The 23,006-nt window shown below is 45.0% G+C and overlaps 1 protein-coding gene across 2 annotated transcripts in view; it reads right to left on the minus strand.

Moving 5' to 3' along the window:
• Positions 1-16,739, minus strand: part of LOC115468293 (E3 ubiquitin-protein ligase TRIM39-like) — a 40,011-nt gene extending 23,272 nt beyond the window's left edge. For both annotated transcript variants that reach the window (XM_030199920.1, XM_030199918.1), the window contains exons 1-4: positions 15,935-16,739; positions 14,277-14,372; positions 3,997-4,227; positions 2,858-2,880 (exon numbers count right to left, since the gene is read on the minus strand). In XM_030199920.1, coding sequence (XP_030055780.1) covers positions 2,858-2,880; positions 3,997-4,227; positions 14,277-14,372; positions 15,935-16,348 — 764 coding nt within the window. In that variant the 5' untranslated portion in view covers positions 16,349-16,739. The remainder of the gene's footprint in view (positions 1-2,857; positions 2,881-3,996; positions 4,228-14,276; positions 14,373-15,934) is intronic.
• Positions 16,740-23,006: the final 6,267 nt, after the last annotated feature.

Consider the following 23,006-nt stretch of genomic DNA (forward strand, 5'->3'; position numbering starts at 1 on the left):
TAGGGGCCAGATCTCTTACTGGTTGGTGGGGGATCAAATACTTATTTCCCTCTGCAGAATGCAAATAAATTCATATACTTTCCACAATGTGATTTTCCGGATTTAATTTGTGATGTGCTATCTCTCACTGTTACCAATAACCTACCCTTCAATTATGGGCTGCTCATGTCTTTGTCAGTGGGCAAACTTACAAAATCAGCAAGGGATCAAATACTTATTTCCCCCACTGTATATATTTGATATATTATGCTTGTATGTGTGTTATATTTTATTTATTAGGATCTATGATAATTATTATATATTTGTTCATTGTAGCCCCTGACGCAGCCCTAGGTGGGCGAAACACGGCCTGTGTCGAGCGATTTGTTCATACACGGTATCTTCAATAAAATCTTTTTGTTGTGATATTGATCTGCTGGCTTTCTTTCCCAGGCTCAATGTGGCTTACAGAGTTTAGTTATGACATGGTCATACCAGGATATCAGATGAAATTAGTAGTATACAAAGATTGGGTAAAGGAAGAGAGAAGGGAGGTGTTAGGCAGGATAATGTAGAAGGTGGACTTTATTAGCTGGGTGTTTTCTATCTTTTAACCAGTGTAGATTAGGAATTGGTTATTGGACAGAAAACAGAGGGTAGGGATGAATGGTCATTTCTCTCAACGGAGGAGGGTGAACAGTGACCGGTACTATTTAACATATATGGAAATCGGAATGACAAGTCAGGTGATCAAATTAGCAAATGATACAAAACTATTCAAGGTTGTTAAAACACGTGTGGACTGTGAAATACTTTAGGAAGATCTCAGGAAATTGGAAGACTGGGCGTCCAAATGGCAGATGAAATCTAATGTGGACGAATGCTAAGTGATGCACATTGGAAAGAATAATCCAAATCATAGTTACTTGATGCTAGGGTCCATCTTGGGGGTCAGCGTTCAAGAAAAAGATCTGGGTGTCATTGTAGATAAGTAACCTGTTCTTGGGTAGAAGAAGCAGGGAACCAGCGGAGACGACAGGCGTGTGGCTGCTCTCTGCACCCCTCCAGCAGCGTGCACCTGGGGCAGACCGCCCCCACCGCCCTGCCCTCGGTACGCCACTGGCTCTCAGGTACACATCTCACCATTGGTCTCTTACCTTGTCTGCTGAGCCCCCCCAAAACCCACCACCCCCAACTGTACACCACTACCACAGCTTTTACGGGTGAAGGGGGCACCTATATGTGGGTTTCTGGTGAGATTTGGAGGGCTTACAGTTTCGTCCAGAAGTGTAACAGGTAGGGGGAGGTAGGAGCCTGGGTCCACCTGTCGGCAGTGCACTGCACCCACCACTAGACTACTCCAGGGACCTGCATGCTGTCAGGAAGGTCAAGTGGAGATGTGAGCCCTTGTGCCCGATGGAGAAAGATTCCCCACCGAGCTGTCGGCCAACCCCGAGCTCCCCCTGTGTCTCCTTCCATTCCCCAGAGGTTGAGCCACTAGGCTATTCCATGGACCTGCATGCTGTCAGGAAGGTCAAGTGGAGATGTGAGCCCTTGTGCCCGATGGAGAAAGATTCCCCACCGAGCTGTCGGCCAACCCCGAACTCCCCCTGTGTCTCCTTCCATTCCCCAGAGGTTGAGCCACTAGACTATTCCATGGACCTGCATGCTGTCAGGAAGGTCAAGTGGAGATGTGAGCCCTTGTGCCCGATGGAGAAAGATTCCCCACCGAGCTGTCGGCCAACCCCGAGCTCCCCCTGTGTCTCCTTCCATTCCCCAGAGGTTGAGCCACTAGACTATTCCAGGGACCTGCATGCTGTTCTAATGGACCTGAGTATAACATCTGAGGCTGGCATAGAGACTGGCAAGTAATGTTTTTCATCACATTTTGGGGGGTGGGAGGGGGTTAGTGACCACTGGGGGAATTAGGGGAGGACATCTCTGATTCCCTCCAGTGGTCATCTGGGTATTTAGGGCACCTTTTTGTGCCTTATTCGTTATAAAAACAGGTCTAGCTCAAAACTTCTAAGTTTTGGACCTGGATTTTTTTGTTTTGTTCCATTATGACTGAAAAACGTTAAGTCTTAAGAACGCATAAGTCCCCGTCTGAACACGCCCCTCACACACCACTTGAGATTTGGACGCACTTCTGATGGACTTCATAGAAAAACGTCTAAAAATAGGTTTATGCCACATGTTTATTCATCCTTCAAAGAAATATAAACACATTTTGATAGAATTACTTTGTTATAGACAGCGTCAGAGCAGAGACCATCACCAGCAACTCCTTCTGCACTAGGGTTGAGGGGCAACACAACTGGGAGAGTAGAGGTGGAAAGGAGATTCACAGGGTGAAGTTTGGTGGGGAATGAACAGAGGATTCACGGAGGGCCAAATGGGTGAGGACAGGGAGGTTGGTGGGAGAGGAAATAGGAGAATCAGAGGGAAGGGAAGGTAGATCTGTAATTCTCCTCCCCATCCTCCATCTCTTCCCCTCCATTTCTCAGTGCTTCCTCTAAACTTTAGTTCGCCCTCTCCTCACTTAATCCCAACTACTTTCTCAATTCAACGTCTACTACTAATCATTTTTATAGCACTACTAGACGTACGCAGCACTGTACACATTATATACAGGTACTTTCTCTGTCCCTAGGGGGCTCAGATTCGGAGTTTTTTGTAACTGGGGCAATGGAGGGTTAAGTGATTTGCCCAAGGTCACAAAGAGCTGCAGTGGGACTCGAACCCAGGTTGCCAGGATCAAAGCCCACTACACTAACCATTAGGCTACTCCTCTCCCTTTCACCAATCAATTAATTCCCTTCTTTCTCACTCAAAATCCATCCAGCCGCATAGAAAATGACAGAAAACTAACTTGTACCTGCTCAGGGCATCCTTCACATCCTAAAGGGAAATGAAACGGAGAATATTTCTAGTTAGATTTCACAGTTTATGAGAACACATTATACATTAGGATACTCTACTCATAGCTCTGCTCAATCACAAAACAGCTACAAAATTTTGATGCCATTTCTATGATCAGCATCCAAAAATCTATAAGAAACACCCAAACTCATTATGGAAACAAGTGTATCAGCCTGTTTCAAACCTAACATTTATCTCTTAAGTTGTAATTGATACCAGGGGCGTAACTGAGGTTCGGCGGTAGGGGGGTCCGGGGCAAACTCTGCGGGGGCCCAGGCCCCTGTGGCCCCACGCAGATACGCCCCTGATTGATACTTGGGCAACTTTTCAAGTATTTAGATAAAACACAGGTCCTTCATGCCAATCAATTAGACTATTGGGTGGGGAACAGTACTGAAACCTCCTTAGTGGCTCTGATCTGTGATCTCCATGTAGACATTCTCAAGAGCCTGGTTTGGGCAGAGGTGGAGTTGTGATATCTGGGTGAAAAGGTATCAAAAGTGGGGTAAGTGACTTATTTCTACCAGAGGGATATCAACTGTATAATCCTGGAAAATTTCAGCCTCAGGAATGGACTAACTACATCTTTAAAAAATAAGAAATGTTTATCAATTAAGTGATTAACCCCGGAAATCACATACCCACAGTTTTTAGGCTGTAGAACATGAACAACATCAACGTTGTGAAAAAGTTGTATAGTCCCTCTCTACTGACCCTACAGTAAACAAAACTTTCAAAAATGAAAGGTGCCCAATTTACCCTTCCAAAGTTTTATAGCCTTTATCTCTGTTATTTGTAACCCCTCGTTTGGTATCTTTTCACTCAGTGAGTCAAATATTGATCATTAAAAACATGACTTGTGTGTACATGTGTAGAACACATACAACAATTTACACCTTCTTCAGAGCAGGAGGATTTGGCCATTTAAGCCCCATGAAATTATTTTAAAAGCTCTGATTTGGTAAGTGCAGCTGATGGCAGAAAAATCAGCCCTTATTCAGGACCTTATGTAAGATATTTTGATCTGCTACTTGAATTCCCTGATTCCTCCTGGAAGAACTATAACCTCCTTAGAAATATATTTGCTTATCTCACCTTCAGTAACTCAGTGGCCGGCTGCTGAATCTTCTCCTCTATCTCAGAGATCAGCTGCATGAGGGAAGAACTTTGTTCTTCTAGCTGGGTCTCATGTTCCCTGATTCTCTGAAGAATCTTCTTCTCTTCCTCCTCCAGTCTCGAGAGAAGGATCTGCTTCTCCTTATTCAGAAACTGTTGTAACTCCTCAAACTCAGATTCCACTTTCTGTCGTTTGATCTGTGTCTCACTCTGGATTAAACGAGAGATAATTCTCAGTAACACTAGAGTGATTTTGTTGCAGTGACTCCATTACCCTCCTCTTAGTGGTGGCTCTGGTACAGCACTCCCTCCTTTAACAGTGGTGACTCCAGCACAGCTTTCCTCCACTCACCACCCACTCTTTTCCCAGCCTTCCTCTCTCACCATACTCAGAAGCGTATCTCCTCCACCCCCTACCCACAAACTCCCTCTGCCTCTCTCCTCATGTGAACTGTACTCATCCCGGTACCACTGTTGTCCCCATATTGTTTCTAAGTGAGCAGAAGAGGGGTCTCCGTCCTCTCCTGCTCTTACCCCTTACTACAAGCAACCTCCATTTCACACTTCCCCATCATCTACTCCCTGCATCTCCCCATTCTTCCCCTTCCTCAGTATTCATTAGCATCTCATTCTTCTCATTCTCCTTCTAGTATCTAGCCCCAGCTTCCTTCTCGTTCCTCCCCCACAATCTTGCCCTGCCCTTTTGAACATTTTGTTGAGTGGTGGTTCTTCAACGACAGCACTGCGAGCACTTTCAAAACAAGAGGTCACAGTTGGGGGGGAAGGGGTGGTGGGAGGGAGGGAGGGGATGAAGGGCTGTTAAATCTTTAAGACTTAGGGGCCCTTTTACTAAGGCGCATCGAAAAATGGCCTGCACTGGTGTAGGCTCATGTTTTGGGCATGAGCAGATCCATTTTTCAGCAAGCCTGTAAAAAACGGCTGAAAATGGACGTGCGGTAAAATAAAAATTATGTAGAATGATGATTACCACCTGGTTTCCGCCGTGCGCCGGAAAATTTTAAATTATTTTCTGGCGTTTGTAACAGACACACGCAAAAAATGAAATTACCGCCCGGGCCACCAATGCAGCTTAGTAAAAGGGTCTCTTCATTTTCTGCTTACTACTGTTAAATTTGACTCTATTTTCAATAAAGCTTTGAAAAACTAAAAAAAAACCAACAAAGTAAGTGGTCACAGACCAGACCAGATTGTCAGCTCTTTGAGCAGGGACTGTCTTTCTTCTATGTTTGTGCAGCGCTGCGTATGCCTTGTAGCGCTATAGAAATGCTAAGTAGTAGTAGTAGTAGTAATGTTAACGAACATGGAGCGATACAAAGGCATTATAACATCCTCATTTTTGTTTTCCATTCCTTTCCTAATAATAGCTAACATTCTATTTGCTTTCTTAGCCGCAGCAGAACACTGAGCAGAACGTATCATCAACGACGACACCTAGATCCCTTTCTTGGTCTGTGACTCCTAACGTGGAACCTTGCATGACGCAGCTGTAATTCAGGTTCCTCTTTCCCACATACATCACTTTGCACTTGCTCACATTAAACGTCATCTGCCATTTAGATGCCTAGTTTCCCAATCTCGTAAGGTCCTCTTGTAATTTTCACAATCTTCCCGCGATTTAACGACTTTGAATAACTTTGTGTCATCAGCAAATTTAATTACCTCACTAGCTACTCCCATCTCTAGGTCATTTATAAATATGTTAAAAAGCAGTGGTCCCAGCACAGAACCCTGGGGAACCCCACTAACTACCCTTCTCCACTGAGAATACTGACCATTTAACCCTACTCTCTGTTTTCTATCTTTTAACCAGCTTTAAATCCACAATAGAACACTACCTCCCATCCCATGACTCTCCAATTTCCTCTGGAGTCTTTCATGAGGTACTTTGCAAACGCCTTCTGAAAATCCAGATACACAATATCAACCGGCTCACCTTTATCCACATGTTTGATCACCACTTCAAAGAAATGTAGTAGATTGGTGAGGCAAGATTTTCCTTCACTAAATCCATGTTGACTTTGTCTCATTAATCCATGCTTTTGAATATGCTCTGTAATTTTGTTCTTAATAATAGTCTCTACCATTTTGCCCGACACCGACGTCAGACTCACCGGTTTATAATTTCCCTGATCTCCTCTGGAACCTTTTTTAAAATTCGGCGTTACATTGGCCACCCTCCAATCTTCCGGTACCACGCTCGGTTTTAAGGATAAATTACATATTACTAACAATAGCTCTGCAAGCTCATTTTTCAGTTCTATCAGTACTCTGAGATGAATACCATCCGGACCAAGAGATTTGCTACTCTGCAGTTTGTAAAACTACCCCATTACATCCTCCAGGTTTACAGAGAATTCATTAAGTTTCTCCGACTCGTCAGCTTCGAATACCATTTCCGGCACAGGTATCCCACCCAAATCTTCCTCAGTGAAGACCGAAGCAAAGAATCCATTTAATCTCTCCGCTACGGCTTTGTCTTCCCTGATCGCCCCTTTTACTGCTCGGTCATCTAGCGGTCCAACAGATTCTTTTGCAGGCTTCCTGCTTTTAATATACCTAAAAAATTATTTACTATCTGTTTTTGCCTCCAACGCTATCAAAGTCCCTCTTTGCCTTCCTTAACAGCGCTTTGCATTTGACTTGACATTCCTTATGCTGTTTCTTATTATTTTCATTCGGTTCCTTCTTCCATTTTCTGAAGGATTTTCTTTTAGCGCTAATAGCTTCCTTCACCTCACTTTTTAACCATGCCGGCTGTCGTTTGGTCTTAAGTACATAAGTACATAAGCATCGCCATGCTGGGACAGACCAAGGGTCCATCGAGCCCAGCACCATATCACTGACAGTGGCCAAAAGAACAAGCAATTTGTCCTGCCCATCCTAGAAATAGTGTATTATTTCCTCGTTCATTCAATAACATTCTATGGCCTTTTCCTCCAGGAAGCCGTCTAACCTTTTTTTGAAGTCCGCTAAGTTAACCGCCTTAACCACTTTCTCCGGCAGCGAATTCCAGAGTTTAACTACGCGTTGAGTGAAGAAAACTTTCCTCCAATTCGTTTTAAATTTACCACAGTGCAGCTTCATCGCATGCCCCCTTGTCCTAGTATTTTTGGAAAGCATAAACAGACGCTCCACATCAACCCGTTCCATTCCACTCATTATCTTATAGACCTCTATCATATCTCCCCTCAGCCACCTTTTCTCCAAGCTGAAGAGCCCCAGCCGCTTTAGCCTTTCCTCATAGGGAAGTCATCCCATCCCCTGTATCATCTGTCGCCCTTCTCTGCACCTTTTCCAATTCCACTATATCTTTTTTGAGGTGTGGCAACCAGAATTGAACATAATACTCGAGGTGCGGTCGCACCATGGAGCGATACAGTGGCAGAATAATATCCTTATTTTTGTTTTCAATCCCTTTTCTAATGATACCCAACATTCTATTTGCTTTTCTAGCCGCAGCAGTACATTGAGCAAAAGGTTTCAACGTATCATCAATGATGACACCTAGATCCCTTTCTTGGTCCGTGACTCCCAACGCTGAACCATAACAGATCTTTGTAAGCCACATTGAGCCTGGTGGGAAAATGTGGGATACAAGTGCAATAAATAAATAAATAAACCTTGCATGATGTAGTTATAGTTTGGGTTCCTCTTTCCCACATGCATCACTTTGCACTTGTTCACATTAAACGTCATCTGCCATTTAAACGCCCAGTCTCCCAGTCTCGTAAGGTCCTCTTGTAGTTTTTCACAATCTTCCCGTGATTTGACGACTTTGAATAACTTTGTGTCATCGGCAAATTTGATTACCTCACTAGTTACCCCCATCTCCAGGTCATTTATAAATATGTTAAAAAGCAGCATCTCATAATTTTGTCCCACTCTATATAACTGTGTTATCTCTATGATACTATGTACCATACTTTGTAAGCCGCACTGAACCTGCTATCGAGCGGGAAAGAGCGGGGTATAAATGCCACAAATAAATAAATAAATAAATACTCTGTTTCCTATCTTTCAACCATTTTGCAATCCACAGTAGGACATTACCTCCGATCCCATGTCCCTCTAATTTCCTCTGCAGTCGTTCAAGAGGGACTTTATCAAACGCCTTCTGAAAATCTAGATACACAACATCAACCGGCTCACCCTTGTCCTCCTTTTTTAATACGCGGAATATATTTGGCCTGGGCTTTTAGGGTGGTGTTTTTGAACATTATCCACACCTGATGTAAATTTTTGACCCTCGCAGCCGCTCCTCTAAGTTTTTTTTTTTCACCTTTCTTCTCATTTTATCATAGTCTCCTTTTTTAAAGTTAAACACTAACGTATTTGATTTCCTATGTATACTTACTTCAAGGCTAATATCAAATCCGATCATATTATGATCACTGTTATCAAGCGGCCCCAGCACCATTACCTCCCGCACCAGTTCATGCACTCTACTAAGGACTAGGTCTAGAATTTTTCCTTCTTTCGTTGGCTCCTGTACCAGCTGCTCCATAAAGCTGTCCTTGATTTCATCAAGGAATTTTACCTCCCTAGCGTGTCCCGATGTTACATTTACCCAGTCAATATCGGGGTAATTGAAATCACCCATTGTTATTGTGTTGCCAGTTTGTTAGCGTCCCTAATTTCCTTTAACATTTGTACTTCCGTCTGTTCATCCTGGCCAGGCGGACGGCAGTACACTCCTATCACTATCCTTTTCCCCTTTACATGTAGAATTTCAATAATAGGGATTCTATCATGTGTTTTGTTTCCTGCAGAATTTTAATTCTATTTGATTCAAGGATCTCCTTAATATACAATGCTACCCATCCACCAATTCGATCCACCCTATCACTACGATATAATTTGTACCCCGGTATGACAGTGTCCCAATGGTTATCCTCCTTCCACCAGGTCTCAGAGATGCCTATTATATCTAATTTTTCATTTAGTGCAATATATTCTAACTCTCCCATCTTATTTCTTAGGCTCCTGGCATTCACATATAGACATTTCAAAGTGTGTTTGTTGTTCCTATTTACATCATGCTCAGTACTTGACAGTATTAATTTGCAATCTTTTGTCTGATTTTTATTTTTATTTAAGGACACCTGATCTACTACGGTCTCGTTTGCAACCTCACTATCAGGATACTCTATTTTCCCTGTTTTGGTGATATCTTTGAAAGATACCTTATCCCGAACCATGCGCTTTTGAGCAACTGTCGGCCTTCCCCCCATTTCTAGTTTAAAAGCTGCTCTATCTCCTTTTTAAATGCCAGCAGCCTGGTCCCACCCTGGTTAAAGTGGAGCCCATCCTTTCGGAATAGGCTTCCCCCTTCCCCAGAATGTTGCCCAGTTCCTAACAAATCTGGATCTGGATTTGAAATTTCTACCTAAGAGCCTAAATTTGGCTTCCAGAACCTCTCTCCCACATCTTCCTATGTCATTGGTACTCACATGTACCAAGACAGCCGACTCCTCCCCAGCACTATCTAGAATCCTATCTAGGTGACATGTGAGGTTCGCTAAGCTTTGTGACACCAGAGGATCCAGAATCCGCAACTCTATCCTGGAGCTCTCAAAATCCCATCAAAAGTTGCAGGTTACACATGATTATATTAGATGAAAATGAGCTTCCACATCAAAGGAGTTATTTAAGATTGAAATCTATATCCTGGAACTCAGTTAAAAGGCATCAGGACAGACCCATCCCTGAATGAGCAGAAATGTACATGTAACAGTCAGTGAGTGTCACCAGATCAGTCCTTACTATAATGTCACAGTTCACCGAGCGGATGACCTCAGCTATGATGTGATGAAAGCACTTTGGGGCAATTCTATGAACTGGTACCAAGAGAGAGGTACAACTATTGTTATGGTATAAGCCAATTGTCAGAATTATTTTATCAATATAAAAACGCAGCTTTTAAAAGATGTACCTTCTTTCCCCTTTTCCTTGGGAATTTCTGGAAGTAGGACAAAGACATTTAAGAGTCAAAAGGGTACTGTGCTTCAAAGAGAAATAAAACTCTCTCTGCCCTCCCACCTAAAAAGACTGAACAAAAGCATGACTAAGGTGGATACTTGAAGAATCACATAGACATCTCCACCAGCAGACAGATAGTCTGGAAAAGGCATAACTCCAGCTATTGATAACAAAGACTTCAGAGGGGAAACCATAAACAAGACATTTTCTTGTCAAAGGTATACCTGCCCCTCCCATCAGCTATCAGACAAATGGACGCCAGGACATCTGCAGAAAGGAGAGACCTATAATGCAGATCATGTGAACAGACTACAATAACCATAATGCCTTGCAAGTTATCCAGTGCAAACCAGGAAGCAGGTGCTGGGACTCTGTGATCATATCCTCCTGCAGCTTGCAAGATATAAAAGCAAAAGCTGTTTCCTCAAGAAGTCTCTTCAAGACTCTCCCTCCAGGAGATTCTCTCTTCAGCACCAATCCAGATGCCTTGCTCCTGATCTGCAGTCCACCTGCCTCATGGCTCTTCAATGGACCACAAAATGCTTTGCAACAGACTGCTTTGTAAGTTATAACTTTTGATCTAGACCTGCTACTCTACTTTACCTTACTTAAGCACAGATTATCTGTAAAGATCTCTTAAAACCTACCTCTCGTGTGCAATTGTATATTAAATCAACCTTTTTGAAGCTAAAAATACGGTCTCTTTGTGTTCTGAGTATATGGTATCTTTTATATATACTTAATTTATTTAATTTATTGCAATTATCACCTTTGGTGATTGGTGGAGAAATTAATATCCTAAAACTTATAAATACAGCGCCTGCTCTTAAATTATAAACAGTAGCGAGTGCTCTAGAGCTCTTTCCCCCAAGATAAATCATTTCTTGTAACACTATGGGGTGCACTTAATGTCATTTATTTAATGATTTTAGGACAAACCTAAGCCTTATAGAGTAAGAGCAGAAAACTAAAAGATGTTATCAGCCAAATCCCTCTAATTTTATTATATTCCTATGGGTGTCTCGAGCATTAGCTGTGCTAAAAGGTTTGCACAACTACATAGTAACGTTGAGGGGAATAATCGAACGGCGCCGGCGAAATAGATTGCCGGCAATCTATTTTGGTGGTGCCGCAACAGCTGGCAGGAACTGTATTATTGAAAAAGATGGCCGGCCATCTTTTGTTTCGATAATACGTTTGGAACAGGCCAAATGCCTTGGATTTAGCCGGGTTTGAGATGGCCGCTTTTGTTTTTCAGCGATAATGGAAGAGAAAAGTGGCCATCTCAACCCCGGCTAAATCCAAGGCATTTGGCCGTGGGAGGAGCCAGCATTTGTAGTGCACTGGTCCCCCTGACACCAACCGGGCACCCTAGGGGGCACTTCTACAAATTGTTAAAAAATATCCAAATTGCTCCCAGGTGCATAGCTCCCTTCCCTTGGGTGCTGGGCCCCCCAAATCCCTCCAAAACCCACTCCCCACAACTCTATACCATTACCATAGCCCTTATGGGTGAAGGGGGACACCTATATGTGGGTAAAGTGGGTTTTGGGGGGGTTTGGAGGGCTCAACACTTACCACCACAAGTGTAACAGGTGGGGGGGGGGGGGGGGGGGGGATGGACCTGGGTCTGCCTGCCTGAAGTGCACTGCACCGATTAAAAACTGCTCCAGGGACTTGCATACTGCTGTCAGGGAGCTGGGTATCACATTTGAGGCTGGCATAGAGGCTGGCAAAGAAGTTTTTTTTTTTTTGGATGGGAGGGGGTTGGTGACAACTGGGGCAGTAAGGGGAGGTTATTCCCAATTCCCTCTGGTGGTCATCTGGTCAGTTGGGGCACCTTTTTGAGGCTTGGTCGTGAAAATAAAAGGACCAAGTAAAACTGGCGAAATGCTTTTTAAAGCCGCTTTTGTTTTTTCCATTATACGCTAAAGCCGGCCATCTGATAGCCACGCCCATGTCCCGCCTTTGCTACACCACCGACACGTCCCCTAGACTTTTCGCCGGCTCTGCGACAGGATAGCAGCGATGGTGTCAAAATACCGCTTTTGTGAGATCGCTGGCCATCTCCCGATTTATATAGATGACGGCAGAAAAAGACCTGCACGGTCCATCCAGTCTGCCCAACAAGATAAACTCATATGTGCTACTTTCTGTGTATACCTTACCTTGATTTGTATCTGTCATTTTCAGGGCATAGACCGTAGAAGTCTACCCAGCACTACCCCTGCTTCCCAACCACCAGCCCCACCTCCCACCACCGGCTCTGCCACCCAATCTCGGCTAAGCTCCTGAGGATCCCTTCCTTCTGAACAGGATTCCTTTATGTTTATCCCACACGTTTGAATTCCGTTACCGTTTTCATCTCCACCACCTCCTGCGGGAGGCCATTCCAAGTATCCACCACTCTCTCCGTGAAAAAATACTTCCTGTCATTTTTCTTGAGTCTGCCCCCCTTCAATCTCATTTCATGCCCTCTAGTTCTACCGCCTTCCCATCTCCGGAAAAGGTTCGTTTGCGGATTTATACCATTCAAATATTTGAACATCTGTATCATATCACCCTTAGTTTTTCAGTATTCTTTGCTTGAACTTTCATTTAAATTGTTTTGAAATGAGTCTGGTATAAACAAGATACTTTACAAGTTTTTTTCTTTTCTTTTATATTTTCTTCCACCAACAGGGTGTTTCTCAATTAAGTCAATTTTTCTTTATGTGCACATTCTAGTGTCTGTGTATTTTTCTCAATCATTTATCTCTTTTATCTTTCAGTGTCTTCCAGGAAAATCCTTCTTGCATGGACCAGTATTGAAAGATACCCATCCTCCTCCTGAGGTAAGTATGAAAGGGTCGTCTTCTGTTATTCTCCCCCTACTAGACTATCTACAACAAATACAAGAATCCCATCTTTCCATTATTTATACTGTATGTTCTATTGTGCATCTTTTTCTTCAATAATCTGTTATCTAACTCCTTTTATTTAAAAATATAATATTCCCTAACTTTCCCACTGAAGAAATGATTCTTAATATTTTCAAGTTATTACTCAACCTTTTTAATCTCTCTCTTCAGTCTCACTATTTTTTTTTTTTTAATTCTAGTCTCAAATGGTGAGATGATTAAATTGTTCAGGAATTAAGATCCTCAGTATTGACTATATAATTCCTTCTTGTCCTAACTTATTTCTTCTCTGCTATCTCAGCTGGTAAATTACTAACAGGCATTTTCCTGCTTTTCCTGCCTTCACGGAGATCTGAATGTTTTTCCAGAGAATAGCTAACAGGTCTCAGCTGCCCCCACTCATTGAAATGTTTGAATTCTGGCCACCATTTTTGTCTCCAATCAATTATACCCTCTCAAAATGTAATAACTCCAAGATAAAAAGGAAGTAATAAGCCTCAGAATACTTGCCATATACTAAAAAGGGAATTTTTATCTATATCATGTGTGTCTGTGTGTCAACACTTATCTTAGCGGTGCAGATGCATCAAACGAACTTCCGAGAGTGGCCAGTGTTTTAATAGACTCCATCAGGGAAGTGTCTTGAAACAGACTCTGAAAAATACTTCATTATGACTCAGTGTTGAAAGACTATTTACATTTTCAGTTGGTATAATTGATCTGATATCGTTGAGACCCTAACTCACCTCTTTTTAGTTTGTTTATTACTATTGTTTTCCTGTCTCCGCCACCCTCACTGTGAAAAAGTAATTCCTGATGTTACTCCTAAGTCGAACATCCTGTTCATGTACTCTAGTTCTGATGAACAGAATAAGTTTACCTTAGAGGAAAGGAGAGATAGAGGAGATATTATATAGACATTTAAATAATTGACAGGTATTAATATGCAAACAAATCTTTTCTAGAGACGGAGAAGTGGTAGAACTAGACGACATGAATTGAGGTTACAAGAAAGTTGACTTAGGAGTAACGTTAAGAAGTACTTTTTCACAAAGAGGGTGGTGAAGACAAACACTGCTGGACTGCCTCAAGCCTGAGCCCAGTTCTCCTTTCCCATTTTGCAACCCACATCACACTACCTCTCTGCAAGAAATACAATGTCACAATTTTCCTTTGTTCCACATACGGATTCAGAATCTGCCTGTTCTCAGCCAATAAGGAACCAATAGTTTCCATACTATAAGTAACGAAGCAGATTGAAGTCTATTATTCTCTTATTCAGGTGATTTATGGGATTGAAGTACTGAAAGGAACAAAAACCCTACAGAAACTGGCTCAGAAGGAGACACAGACACCCACCTTCAGCTCTTCAGCTTTCTTCTCTTCAGTAGATGTAAACTTCAGAAGATCTTCCAGGTCCTTTTTCAGAGGCTCCAGGTGCATTTTAAGTTTTTCCTGTGAACATTAAACATCATTGATTAGCATGTGATTATTTTTATAGCCACAATTTCAGACTTGACTGTAAATGTGAGATGTCCCTTCCAATTTAGATCGTTTCTTTGAAATAACAGAATTCTGATGGGTCAATATTCAAAGTGATATAACCAGGATAGGCTCCTGCCTGGTTAAATCATGCTGAACTGGCCATGAGCCAATATTAAACAGCACTTAACCCAACAGTGCCACTGAATATTGGCAAAGGTTCTGTCCAGACAGTGGAGGGAGGGGTGATTCGGGGGCAGTCAGGGTGGAACTGAGAGATATGTGGGTACCAGTGATATTCAGTTCCAGTACCCCATATCTAACCAGGTAAACTGAACCATGAACAAGGTGTCCTAACCAGGGATTTAGACTATCTCAAGGGTGGATAGGTGAGAGCATAATTAGGCAGGACTAGATGGGAAACTAGATCAAGAAAAGGGTGTGGGTAAAATTCTTTGTATTCAGAAAGGTCAAACTGAAGAAATGTGTTTTTAGAAGACTTGTAAAAGTTAGGTAATCAGCTGTAAACTTGATTGATTTAGGAAGAGAATTTTGGTGCTTTGATAGGAGAAATTAGCAGAGTGAATTGTTTTATATATCACGTTCTTACAGATAGTGAAATAGAAAGATAAAACAGCATTACGAGGGGGTAATTCAATAAGATTATTCATTATTATTATTAATTATTATTATCATCTGTTTAGGTTCTTGGGTACAGCATGGAGTATTGGCAATACCTGTATTCCTTCTGGGAGCCACAACTCACAGGCTGAATATTGACCCCTGAATGTATATGGAAGATGCCTGAATAGACAGCAGCCAGGATTCAAGTTTTGATGATTGATCTTACTACTCATATGCTTCAAAATGCTGCTAATTCAACTCCGTTTAGTTTTATGGGAATGAAAAGGTACATTTTCAGTAATTTCATTAAATACTCACACCTTCGTCTCTCAGCTTCCTCTATAGAGTTCATGGTGTGAGATTTGTGACCCCAGGACACACACTGTGATACTAAAGATACCGACACACACCTTGGATTCCTACACAGCCTCCACTATGGAGGAAAGGGAAATGGGACTTGATCTGCCACCTTTCTGTGGGTTTTGAAACTGCATTCAAAGCAGTTTACATAGTATATTCCAGTGGCATACCAAGGGGGGGGGCGGTGGTGGTGGTCCGCCCCGGGTGCACGCTGCTGGGGGGTGCCGTGGCGGCATGCACCTGGGGGGGGGGCTCTTTCGCCGGGGGTGCCGCGCTGCCTCGGGGGGGGGGGGGGGGCGCTGCACCCTGGGGGCGGGGCTCCACCCCCCTAGGAACGCCACTGGTATATTCTGGTACTTATTTGTACTTGGGGCAATAGAGGGTTAAGTGACTTGCCCAGAGTCACAAGGGACTACAGTGGGAATTGAGCCCAGTTCCCCAGGATCAAAGTCAGCTGCACTAACCACTAGGCTACTCCTCCACTAGGGGGATCAGAGTGTGATATCTGTGACCCCAGGACACACTGTTATAATAAAGAAACTGACACATACCTTGTATTCCTGCACAGCCTCCTTTATTGGGATCACGGTGTGAGATCTGTGATCCCTGGATCTGTCACACACCATACAAATTGCTCTCTGATCCTCTTCACAAAACAACTTCAGTTTCTCTTCATGTTCCTCACACAAATTCTCCTCTTTTGGTCTCACTGAAGTCTGACTGAGATTTTTCACCATTTCTGTCATATTTGCCAGCTGCCTGTTAGGTCTGAGGTTTCTCTGCGGAGACATTGCCCTGCACTGGGGACAGGGGAAGTCTGTGTCTCTCCCCTCCCAGCTCTGAGTGATACATGAGCGGCAGAAGTTGTGTCCACAGTCTATGGTCACTGGATCTGTGAAATAATCCAGACAGATAGAACAAGAAGCTTCATCTCGCAGACTCTCAGCAGCATTTGCAGCTGCCATGCTTCTTAGAGGAAATGAGAGTAAGAATTCAGTTTCTGTTTCACATCTTCAAAATAAAGGAGTGTCTGTGTGGAACAGGATCTTTGCCAGGGACTTTGTGTAATTTGCAGACACCAGGGCTGTCTGCCCTCCTTCCTGTCTCCTAGTTCCTCCCTTTTTTTCCCAGCTACAGAGACCCAGGGGTCTGGGAGCTGCAGGGAGAACAGCAGTGACCTCTTCCCATGAACTTTCCTGTGTGTAAGATGGATCCTGGGGCAGAGACATAGCCCAGCTCTGCAGCAAGCAAAGATCTCAGGAAGGGGGCAGCTTTTGCAAAAGTGAGGCAGGAATTCAGTTTCCATTTCACATTATAACTTTAAAACCATACAAGAACGTAAGACCTTTGAAGTCAGAATGATTGAATATTGTAACACCCAACAGAAAGGACTTAACAAGGATCTGGGGTTCCTAGCCCATTATCTAGACCAACGTTCTATGAAGCCTCCAGCCGGAAGTGTGAAGCGCCAGAGATATCCGGTTTCCCCATGAGTGAAGGAAAACAGCACAGCACGAAATCCCTCTCTCTGTAACAGTGAAGGACTCAGAGGGGGAGGGGAGAGAGATGCCCTCACTCTCTCTGTAACACAGAACAGCAGGAAACTTAACACTGAAGGACTGGACTCCAAGGGGGGAGGGGGAGGGAGAGAGGGCAGAGGGCAGGGACACACACTCCCACATACACACTCTGAAGAAAACCTTGCTAGCCCCCGTTTCATTTGCATCAGAAACGGGGCTTTTTTACTAGTAAACCATAAAGCTGTATGTCTCTGTTGATCACCCTCCCCTCACCTATCCACACCCACCCTGTTAGAATATCAATGATATGCTTTGATGTCCCCATGCATACCTCCGACCCACCCCCATCCTCCCACCCTGTCAGACTGTCATAGTAATGCTTGAATGTTTTCACTTATATACACTGTCAGCTAGCACATTTGCTTATTTCCGATCTGACGAAGAAGGGCAACCTTCGAAAGCTAATCAAGAAATGTATTAAGTTATGTCCAATAAAAAAGGTATCATCTTATTTTCTTTTCCATGTTTTATTTTGTTTGATTTCTATTGATAACATTATAACTTGAATTCAGTTTGAAAATAAGGAGTGTCTGTGTGGAACAGGAACTTTGTCAGGGACTTTGTGTAATTTGAAGACACCAGGGCTGTCTGCCCCAGTGGCGGGGCGGTGGGGGCGGTCCGCCCCGGGTGTCCGCGGGTGGGGGGGTGCTCCGTCGCGTCTCTTCTCCTGCCACTGCCTGCCTTTTTCTTTTTTTTTTTTTTAAATCCGTGCAGCCACGCAGGCAGCGCTTCGCGTCTGCCCTGCGTGTGCTGTGAAAGAAGTAAATCGCCAGCGCTGGCGTCGGGCCTTCCCTCGATGCCCTGCCCTCTTGTGAGGTAACTTCCTATTTCCTCGAGGGGATTGGGGAGGGTGGGGAGCTCAGAAGGGTACTCAGAGTTGAGAAGGGGATAGGGGAGGGGTGGGGGAGTTCAGAGGAGGGGTGCTCAGAGGTGAGAATGGGATTGGGGAGGGGTGGGGTGCTCAGAGGGAATAAGGGGACTGGGGAGGGAAGTGCTAATGGGAGAAGGGGTCTGAAACTGGAACTGGGGGCTGAAAAGGGGCAGGGGCTGAAACTGTTGGGACTTGGGGCTTTAAAGGGGACAGGGAGAACTGGCTGGGGGCTGAAGCCCAGGACTGATGGGAGAAAAGGGCTGGGGACTGGTGGGATAGTGGGGCTGAAAAGGGTGGCAGGTGGGAGATGTGGGCTGGAACTGGAACTAGCTGCAGGTGGAAAGAGGGGGCAGAGAGAGGGGACAGAGAGAGAGGGGACAGACCCTGGATGGAAGGGGGGAGCGTGAGGGAGGGCAGACTCTGGATGGATGGGAGAGGGAGGGCAGACGGATCGAAGGGGCAGAGAGAAAGGGCAGATGGTGGGTGGAAGGGGGAGAGAGAAAGAGGGCAGATGGTGGATGGAAGGGGCAGAGAGAGAGGGCAGACTGGATGGAAGGGACATTAGAGAGGGCAGACACTGGATTTCAGAGAAAGAGCAAAGACAGATGCTGGATGGAAGGAAGACAGTGAAAAGAAGATGAGGAAAGCAGAAACCAGAGACAACAAACTGTAAATAAAATATATATTTTTTATTTTTTTGCTTTAGGGTATAGTATTGTATCTGTGTTTATGTGTTAATAAATGTTTATAAATAGAACATATAAATAAGGTAATCATTTTATTGGACTAATTTTTAATACATTTTGACTTAACTTTCAGAGAACAAAACCCCCTTCCTCAGGTCAGGATAGGATACTATAAGAGCACTATACTGTATTGACCTGAGGAAAGAGGTTTTGGCCTCTGAAAGCTAAATGTATTAGTCCAATAAAATGGTATTATTTTATTTTCTGTATTTGTTTTATTTCTATTTGTTAATTTGTAAAGTGGTGATTGGTATTTGTTAGTTTTTTCAAATTTACATCTGCTGTCTTGATATTTTGCACAGTACTAGGGGACATTTTCTGTTTCTGTGGTGTTGCATTGTCTGCAGAGTCTGGCATCGGGGGTTCAGTTTTTGTCTAAATAGAAAGTTTATGATTACTTATTCTATTGTGGATTAGGGTGTGTTTGTGAAAAAGACATGTCTTTCGGTTGGCATTGACTGTGCAGGATCGGCGATCTGTACTAATCTGCCTGTTTTTGTTTTACAATTGGTGAATTGATGTTCTAGTGCTCAGTGTAGTGTTTAGGATGCTTTCCTTTTCCTTGTGTGACTTGTAGAAATGACTGCTTATGGTATGCAAGAATTGCTGTATAGGTCCTGAGTGTTTTGTATTCTCGGTATGCCTAGTACTGGATTTGGGGGGGGGGGGGGTGTTAAAAAATGACCGGCCCCGGGTGTCAACTACCCTAGCTACGCCACTGGTCTGCCCGCCTTCCTGTTTCCTTGTTCCTCCCTTTTTTCCTAGCTACAGAGACCCAGGGGTCTGGGAGCTGCAGGGAGAACAGCAACCTCTTCCCATGACGTTTCCTGTGTGTAACCTGGAGCCTGGGGGCAGCTTTTGCAAAAGTGGGGCAGAGGAAGGGCAATTACCCTGAGACCCATTTAATCCCTACCTCTTTCTGTGTGAACAGAGGCAACAGTTGACTTAGGTAAAGCATTAAAGTCCCTTCGGAACTTGGCAGCGGCTTGGCTAGCAGGGCCACTCGAACTGGCATCAGAGGCTCGGTCAGAAGCGTCCCTTGGACTGGACTCAGGGGCTTAACTGGACGTGCCACTTTAACTGGGTCCGGAGGCTCGGCCAGAAACGCCACTTGAACAGGACTCCGGGACTTCACTGGAAGCGCCACCTGGACTGGAAGTGGCGGCCTGGATTGAAGTACCTCTCGGGCAGGAATCGGAGGTTCAGTTACATAGTAACATAGTAGATGACGGCAGAAAAAGACCTGCACGGTCCATCTAGTCTGCCCACGATAAACTCATGTGTATACCTTACCTTGATTTGTACCTGTCTTTTTCAGGGCACAGCCGTATAAATCTGTGCAGCAGTATTTCCCATCTCCCAACCACCAGTCCCGCCTCCCATCACCGGCTTCGGCACAGACCCCGTATAAAAAGTCTGCCCTCCCCCATCCTAGCCTCTCAACCACCAACCCCTCTTCCCCCTGCCACCCAATTTCAGCTAAGCTTCTGTGGATCCATTCCTTCTGCACAGGATTCCTTTATGCCTGTCCCACGCATGCTTGAATTCCGTTACCGTTTTCATCTCCACCACCTCCCGCGGGAGGGCATTCCAAGCGTTCACCACCCTCTCCGTGAAGAAATACTTCCTGACATCTTTCCTGAGTCTGCCCCCCTTCAATCTCATTTCATGTCCTCTCGTTCTACCGCCTTCCCATCTCCGGAAAAGATTCGTTTGCGGATTAATACCTTTCAAATATTTGAACGTCTGTATCATATCACCCCTGTTCCTCCTTTCCTCCAGAGTATACATGTTCAGGTCAGCAAGCCTCTCTTCATACGTCTTGGAACGCAACTCCCATACCATCCTCGTAGCTTTTCTTTGCACCGCTTCCATTTTTTTAACATCCTTCGCAAGGTACGGCCTCCAAAACTGAACACAATACTCCAGGTGGGGCCTCACCAACGTCTTATACAGGGGCATTAAAACCTCCTTTTTTCTGCTGGTCACACCTCTCTCTATACAGCCTAGCAACCTTCTCGCTACGGCCACCGCCTTGTCGCACTGTTTCATCGCCTTCAGGTCCTCAGATACTATCACCCCAAGATCCCTCTCCCCGTCCGTGTCTATCAGGCTCTCCCCACCTAACACATACGCCTCCCTTGGATTTCTACTCCCTAAGTGCATCACTTTGCATTTCTTTGCATTGAATTTTAATTGCCAAACGTTAGACCATTCTTCCAGCTTCTTCAGATCTTTTTTCATGTTTTCCACTCCCTCCGGGGTGTCCACTCTGTTAGAAGCACCCCTCGAACTGGACTCAGAGGCTTGATTGGATGGGTCCCTTGGACTAGGACCGGAGGCTCGACCTGGAGCGCCACTTGAATAGGTCTCGGAGGCTCCATCAGAAGCACCCCCCGAGCTGGCCTCAGGGGTTTCACTGGCCGTGCCACTTGAATGAGGACTGGAGGCTCGGCCAGATGTGCCACTCGAGCAGGAATCAGAGGCTCAATCGAAAGCTTCCCTCGGACAGGACTCGGAGGCTTAACTGGAAGCGTTACTTGAACTGGAATTGGAGCCTCAGTTAGAAGCGTCACTCGGACAGGACTCAGAGCTTGGCTGGAACTGGAACTTAACATGGACTCAGCAACTTGACTGGAGCTGGAACTCAGCTTGGACTCTGGAACAATTCAGCTGAGAGCGTCCCTCTGGATGGACTGATGGTACGCTTGGACCTTGGGCTTTGCAACACGCTCTCTCTCAATGGCAGCTTCCAGAGTATCCCACAGGGCTGGGTCGGAGACAAGTAGGCGACGGTATTCCCAGAGCGGGGTTCTAGGATCAATGGCAGAAACTGGGTTCACCACGCGCCCAAGCCGCCGGACACGCTTCCTCTCCGCTGAAGCTTCATGCAGCATCCTCACCCGAGGATCAGACAAAAGTTCTCTACGATATTCCTCCAGTGTCACAAAGAGGTCAAAAACAACCATAATGCCAGAACCGAACTCCACAAGGGAAACAGGAGCAGAAGTTCTAGGCTGGAAGCCCAGCAGGTCGTGTGATCTTGCCAAGCTCATGGCCTTTGCATTCTGTCACATTTTTTCAAAGCTGGAAACTGGGTTTGTGAGCCCTTGGGCCACTGCTGAGGGGTAGCAGCGGCAGGCAAAACCACCCCACACCAGAAGCAAGGCAGAACAAACGTACCAGCAAATCCAGGCAAGGTCTCTTAGGTGGGCAGCAAGAATAGTCCAGTAACAATCCGGGTCTAGGCAGGCAGCAGGCAGAAGAATAGTCCAGTAGACAAGCAGAGTCAAAGCCAGAATCAGGGAATCAGACTAGGCAGAAGTGCAGCACAGCACCAACAAAACCAGGGACCTTAGACGCAATGCAAAGGCCAAGCAGAAATGTTCCAAGATGGCTGATAAGCCCAGAAGCAGTTGGAACTCAGCTGCTGCAATCACCAGGCAGCTACGGGTGCTGTGCAGGCTCAAACAGCACAAGCAAACCTGGCAGCTTGGAAGATCCGGACCGGACTGCGCTGAAAGCTGGAACGGGTGACAGTCCACAGCAGCCACCGGTTCTGACCGACTTTACTTGGTCCCTTTTTTCTTACGACCAAGCCTCAAAAGGTGCCCCAACTGACCAGATGACCACCAGAGGGAATCAGGGATGACCTCCCCTTACTCCCCCAGTGGTCACGAACCCCCTCCCACCCTCAAAAAATAACTTTAAAAATATTTTGTGCCAGCCTCAAATGTCATACTCAGGTCCATCGCAGCAGTATGCAGGTCCCTGGAGCAGTTTTAGTGGGTGCAGTGCACTTCAGGCAGGTGGACCCAGGCCCATCCCCCTACCTGTTACACTTGTGGTGGTAATTGTGAGCCCTCCAAAACCCACCAGAAACCCACTGTACCCACATCTAGGTGCCCCCCTTCACCCATAAGGGCTATGGTAATGGTGTACAGTTGTGGGGAGTGGGTTTTGGGGGGCTCGGCACACAAGATAAGGGAGCTATACACTTTGGAGCAATTTATGAAGTCCATTGCAGTGCCCCCTAGGGTGCCCGGTTGGTGTCCTGGCATGTCAGGAGGACCAGTGCACTACAAATTCTGGCTCCTCTCACTACCAAATGGCTTGGATTTGGTCGTTTCTGAGATGGGCGTCCTCAGTTTCCATTATCGCTGAAAATCAGAAACGACCAAGTCTAAGGTCGACCTAAATTTCAAGATTTGGGCGTCCCTGACCGTATTATCAAAATGAAAGATGGATGCCCATCTTGTTTCAATAATATGGGTTTCCCCGCCCCTTCATGGGGCCGTCCTGTGAGGACGTCCCCAGGAAAACTTGGGTGTCCCTTTCGATTATGCCCCTCTCTGTGAACTAAGCTTCAGAGCAAAGGCGATAATGGCTGAGAATCATCTCAAGAACCAGAAGCTCAGCATTGTGA

Source organism: Microcaecilia unicolor, chromosome 4 (genome assembly GCF_901765095.1).
Source record: "Microcaecilia unicolor chromosome 4, aMicUni1.1, whole genome shotgun sequence".
NCBI lineage: Eukaryota > Metazoa > Chordata > Amphibia > Gymnophiona > Siphonopidae > Microcaecilia > Microcaecilia unicolor.